Source organism: Macrotis lagotis, chromosome 3, assembly GCF_037893015.1.
Source record: "Macrotis lagotis isolate mMagLag1 chromosome 3, bilby.v1.9.chrom.fasta, whole genome shotgun sequence".
Lineage (NCBI taxonomy): Eukaryota > Metazoa > Chordata > Mammalia > Peramelemorphia > Peramelidae > Macrotis > Macrotis lagotis.
Window position 1 is genome coordinate 295398367 of NC_133660.1, and position 6567 is coordinate 295404933.

The 6567-nt window shown below is 34.9% G+C and overlaps 1 protein-coding gene across 1 annotated transcript; it reads left to right on the forward strand.

Moving 5' to 3' along the window:
* Positions 1 to 1639: 1639 nt before the first annotated feature.
* On the forward strand, positions 1640 to 2584 carry LOC141519526 (olfactory receptor 9G4-like). The gene has a single exon (XM_074231747.1). It carries the CDS (start codon positions 1640 to 1642, stop codon positions 2582 to 2584), a length of 945 nt encoding a protein of 314 aa, XP_074087848.1.
* Positions 2585 to 6567: the final 3983 nt, after the last annotated feature.

The window sequence follows — 6567 nt, forward strand, 5'->3', positions numbered from 1 at the left end:
TATGTATGGATGTATTTTTATATTTGTTGTCTCTGCCATTAGGAAAGTCAACCATGTAAGGAAAAACTGGGGGCAGGTTCTAGTTTTTGCTTTTATTTTGCTTTTACTCTGCATCTTCAGCACCTAGGATAGCGCCAGGTATGTACTATGTAATTGACAAATGCATATTGATTAATGATCAGTTGAATGACTAACACTGTCAATCATTTCTCCTCATTGTATCTTCAGGATATTCAGCATACCATTCTCTTAGAATTTGCCATCATATCTCCTCCATCATAGCACCTCTGATGCTTCCTGGTACGACCACCAAAAATGCAATTTAAACTTTCTGGGACCTATTTTTTTCCTCATCTGTGAAATGAGAGAGTTAGAAATGAAGAGCCCTTTGAGAGTCTTTATCGTTCTTCAACCATAATCATATGATCTATAAAATGAGGAAATTTGAGTTAGATGATCTCTAAGATCCTGCATCACTCTGGCAATCTGTGTTATACTCTAAAGTTCCTTCTAATTCAGACATTTTATTTGCTTACATAGGTCCTACAGTCTGTTCTATTTTCTGACATTTTTGAATGTCAAGGCTTTTTCTCCAAGAAATCATGGGAAAGCACATGTACATATACATGTGGATATATATCTTTAAGTTTGACAAAGCAGTCTATTTGATTAAATGTTATTTTATTTTTTCAATTACATGCCAAGATGGCTTTTATCTTTTTGTAACTTTTTGAAGTGCACACAACTTTTCCCCTTCACAATGAGTTTGGAAAAGGATCTATATGTACAAACACATTTAATTTATTTCCATATTATTTATGTTAAAATACAATCAGAACTGATGGAAAAATGAGAGAAAAGATTATACACATTTTAAAATGTGAAAATAGTATGCTTTGGTCTGCATTCAGACTTCAGAGTTTTTTATCGGGATATGGATGGCATTTACCATCCCACATCTTTTAGAACTATCCTTGATCACTGAACTGCTAAGAGGAAATAAATCCAAAATAGTTGATCATCACACAGTGCTGCTCTTAATGTGTTCAATGTCATCCTGCTTCTGTTCACTTCACTCAGGATCAGTTCATGCGAGTCTTTCCAGACTTTTCTCAAGATCACCCCATCATGATTTATTATAGAACAGTAGTACCCTATAACATGTATATATCATTTGTTCAGTCATTCACCACTTGATGGGCACACCCTAAATTTCCAATTATTTCTCACTGCAAAAAGAGGAGTTATAAAGATTTATGTACATGTGGATGTTTCCCCCTTTTTTTATGATCTCTTTGGGATAAAGACCCAGTAGTAGCATTGGGGAATGCCCTGTTAAAAAGCATTTTTAAATACATTATCTCATTTAAACCTCATGATAATCCTGGGAGAATTGTGCTATTATTATATAGTTATTACAGATGGGAAATGTGAGGAACATACAGGTCAAGTGATAAGCCAAGTATCAAAAAGATGATAAATATGTGAAGCAGTATGTGAACTCAGGTCTTTCTAGCTCCAAGTATAAAGCTCTATCCTTTAGGTCATCCATCTGCCTCCAGAGTTACTTCAGATCTAAATCTCATGAACTCTACAATTCTCTTTGATGTTTCTTGCCTTCCATCAGGTTGCCACCACCATGTCTGTGGAAGTGGGGAATCGGACCATCCTGACTGAATTTATCTTAATTGGCTTCTCAGCTGATCCCTGGATGCAACACATCTTCTTTGGAATTTTCTTGGTTCTTTATTTGGCAACATTGGTAGGGAATATGACTTTGGTCATCTTAATCAGAATTGATTCCCGTTTGCATACCCCCATGTATTTTTTCATTGGCAATCTGTCATTCTTAGATTTCTGGTATACATCTGTGTATATCCCCAAAATCTTGGCCACCTGTATATCAGAAGACAAGCGTATCTCCTTAGCTGGCTGTGGTGCCCAATTTTTCTTTTCCTGTCTTGTGGCTTACACTGAGGGTTACCTCCTTGCTGTTATGTCCTATGATCGTTATGTAGCAATCTGTAACCCCCTTCTTTATTCAGCTGCCATGTCCAGGTCTCTCTCTATTGGACTGGTTGCTGGGTCCTATATAGGTGGAATCTTGAATGCCATAGCTCACACTGCTAACACATTTCGATTAAAATTTTGTGGGGAAAACATTATTAATGACTTCCTCTGTGATGTTGCACCCTTAGTAAAGATGTCCTGCACGGACACACAGGTCTATGTGACGATCCTCCAGGGACTGGTGGGTTTCACAGTTCTATCTAGCATGCTAGCAATCCTGATATGCTACTTCAATATCATCCTAGCCATCCTTCGGATCCGCTCAGCCTCAGGGAGGCGGAAGGCTTTCTCCACCTGTGCCTCCCATATGTTGTCTGTGATGCTCTTCTATGGGTCCCTCCTCTTTATGTACTCAAGGCCTAGTTCCACCTATTCTGTGGAGCAGGACAAGTTGGCTGCTCTGTTCTACACAGTAGTGAATCCCTTGCTCAATCCCATGATCTATAGCTTTAGGAACAAAGATGTGAAGGAGGCCTTCAGGAAAGCAATGCAGAGGCTCAAAATACCAAGGTGATTTTTTGTTCATATCCAAGTTATTTTTATCACCTACCTAAACTCAGAGGACCCATAAATCATGTATTTTGTCTATATGTTTTTAAAATTCATTTAAATGCTACCATTCAATATATTCATTTAGAAAAGGAATGCAAAAGCTAAAGAGAAAATAAAGTTTCAAATGAAGAATTCAACTCTTTTCTCTACACTACCTTCAGCCCATGGGCAATGTAGGTCAATGGGTTCTTGAAATAAATTCCAAAGTCCCGATGTGTTCCAAAACTTAATATTCTAATTCAGTTCAATTCAAAAAAGTATTTATTAATGCAGTAATAAAGTATCACTTTAACAGATTGTTTTGGAAACTCCTTGATCTTGGCTTATTTTTCACATATTCTAAAATCTGTGAGCATCCTGAATTTCATATATGGCAGCACTATATTATGGTAGATTTTATCTAGCTATTCACGTGAAGACATATGCTTAAGGTTATGTGAATCTCAAAAGTAACTTAACCTCTGAATGCTCTTGCCAAATATATAAGATTGTAAATTGAAAAAAAAAGGTGCCCTGTAATGGTAGTGGAAATATCCTTAATAAAGAATATAGGAATTGAATAAAATAACTAAATTGAAGTCCCATTTTTTATTCTTATCACATGAAATTAAAATGTATATTTGTCTTACCAGAAAAACATTATTTTCAATAAAAATAAAAACCCTAAACCACTTTTTCATTTCGTTACCCTTTCTCTTTGCTACAAGGCAATGGGGTTATTTGATTTTCCCAGTCTCACAACTAGGTAATTATTAAATATCTTAGGCCAGATTTTAACTCAGGCCCTCCTGACTCCAGGCCCAGTGCTGAATCCAGTCTATCACCTTGGTGCAACCAGAGTTAGGAACTTTTTAGGAAATTTTACTAGGAATTTTTCAAAGTGGTAAATCATACATATCATGGTTATTCAAAAAACATACAGGGACAGAAGAGAGGTTCGGGGTATTAAGGTTTGCATATCTGTTTGTGTGTTTGTCTTTGCGTGTGTGCATACATGCATGCATGCGCATGTGTTTGTGATTGTGACAGAGAGAGAGAGAGAGAGAGAGAGAGAGAGAGAGAGAGAGAGAGAGAGAGAGACTGATTTATTGGAACAAAAGTAGATGATTCATTTTGAGATGGAAGCAACTTCAGGAAAGACAAAAAAATTGTGAAGGTAAAAAGAATGTGTCTTCATACTTTTTATCTATTGCAAGAAGTGAATCCATTATACAATTAGTTTTATTTTAAGTGTAGACTTTCAGAGGCAATTAGGTAGTGCAGTATAGAGAATAATGGATGTGGAGTTAGGACAGGACTGAATGCAAATCAGTTTCCGATATTTAGGAGTTGTATGACCCTGTATAGGGTCTTCTGCATAGCAAAGTTTTCTCACTTGTAAAATGGGGATAATGATAGTGTCAATGCTGCAGAATTCTTTTGAGAATATAATGAATTATTTTTCATTGTTCTTATTCAATCATTAAGTCCTGCTAATTTTTCATCATCAGGTGAACTATATGGTTCATGGGACTCTTTTTTTTGGAGCAATAATACTGGATTAGTTTCCTATTTCCTTCCCCAGTAAATTAAGGCAAAAATGAAGGGGGAAAGAGGTTAAGTGACTTGCCCAAGATCATGTGGGTTAGTAAGTGTCTGAGGTTGGATTTGAGCTCAGGTCTTCCGGAATCTAGGATTAGTGCTCTTTCTAATGAGCAATTTGCAAAGCATTGTGTAAATCTTAGTATTATATTTATTCAATTGTTTTTCTTCCTATTATTTTAAATTTGAGTTTATTTCTTCTAGTTTTCTGTAAGACTTACTATCATGAAAAATTGCTCCAAATTATTCTAAAGGAAGCAAATTTCTTTGTCTTCTTTTACAAGACTAACTTCAATCTATGTATAATAGCAATATGGCTTAGAGTAAAATTTATTTAAAAAATTGTGTACCCTGGTAGATTAAAATATATATTCTCTATTGGTTGTGTGGAGGAGACCTCTCCATGAATTCTATAGCTTTGTGGGACCCTTCTTTAGACTTTTATAGTAAGTAAAAGGTGGGAGAGTATTCTTTTTGGACTTCTTGCCATCAATGTCTCAAACCATGTAGGATTAGGTTGTAGCCCCCTTTAATGGTTATATATCTTTTGATTGGGTATGTATCTTGGAGAGGAAGGGGACAGAAAAACATGAAATTCAAAATCTTACCAAAAATGACTGTTGAAATTTATCTTTACATGTATTTGGAAAAAAATATTGAAAAGCTATTACATGTCTTTGAATAAAGATCTTTTTAACATAATGCTCCAATTGTGTTATTGATATATGCTTTTAAATGAGACTATAAAGGTGATATTTCTTGAGTTATTTTGGGCTATTTTTTTTCTGGAACATGCGAAAATACTTCAAAAGGCAGGAAGAAATAGAAATAAAGGAGGGGGAAAATAGAATAAAGGAGGGGAAAGGGGAGATTGGGAGACAAAGACAAAACAAAGAGGAAAAAGAATGAAGAAAAAAAGGAAAAAGATGAGATGAAACTTGCAAATAGCTTTTGAATCCTTTTACCTGTCACAGAGATAAAAAGATTCATAAAGTAAAATGATAGTATAATATAGAGACGAAACTTTTAAAAATAAAGAACTGGAGATATCATTGTATTCTGCACTCTTTATACCTCAACTGGGGAACTGTGTTCAGTTTTGCTCATCATAGGTAAAGAAGGTCATTGATAAGCTAGAAAGCATCCAGTGTAAGACATTTAGAAAGCAAAGAAAAAAGGAAAGTAGGGAGGGAGGTCAACATAAACCTTATACCAAGCAAGGTTACCACAAATTTTGAATCATGGGGTTATGGATCCCGATGAGGGACACACCTAAGAGTTCACTGAGTCCAAACTGTTCATTTTATAGATAAAAAGAAAAGAAATGCAAAGAGAAGCCTAAATAAATAATTCTACATTTACCTGTACAATACCTATTTCTGTGTGTTTTACTATCCATAATAGAAGGCAGATTTTCTCAGGGTAAGTATTACTTGCATTGCTTTACATCTGAGTATCTTCAGTACCAAACTCATTGCTTAGCCCAGGCAGGTGGTTCATTAGATACTTGCTATTTGATTGCACAAGGACACACATCTAGTTAGTGAGAGAACCTGGGCTTGAACTAGAAGTTCACTGATCCTTTGCTAATGCAAAAGGCAACTTCCTTTGAGTCCATAACATCTGAATGGAGTTTTAAATTCAATATTTTATTTTTCCTCACTTGCATGTAAGAACAATTTAAAGCTTTTTTTTAAAAAAAATTAATTTTAGAATTACACTCTTCTTTCCTTCTCCCCTCCAACCCCCACACACATTGAGAAAGCAAATAGCTTGCTATATAGATTATATATGTGGAGTCATTCAAAACATAATACCATGTTGTAAAAGAAAACAAGAAAACACAGAGAAGTAATAAAGCACTAAAAAAAATTAAAAAAATGTATGATTGATCTGCATTCTGACTCAATGCATTCTTTCTCTGTTGGTGGAGAGAATTTTTCATCCAGTCCCTCAGAATATTTTTTTGAGAATAACTGTCAATTACAGTTGATTATAATACAATATTATTGGCATTTTATAATATATATATATATATATATGAAGATCAATATGTATGTATGTATGTGTATATATATACATACATATTGATCTTCATCTCCATCTCAATCTCTGTCATCTGGTTCTGCTCACTTTACTTTGCACTAGTTCATGGAAGGCTTTGCAAGATTTTCTGAAACCTTCCTGCTCATTGTTTCTTATGGAAAAACATTCTATTCTCTACAACAAACATAGGAAACAAATTCAGATGTATCTTAATTTACAATTCTTTGCCGTCACTACAAGAACAATTATAGGGCAACTAAGTGGTGCAGTAGATAGATTACTGGCCTTGGAGTCAGGACTGAAGTTGAAATCCAGTTT

What these genes read in the sequence shown, in the direction of transcription:
- LOC141519526 (XM_074231747.1), top strand. Translation starts at nt 1,640, where the DNA reads ATGTCTGTGGAAGTGGGGAATCGGACCATCCTGACTGAATTTATCTTA.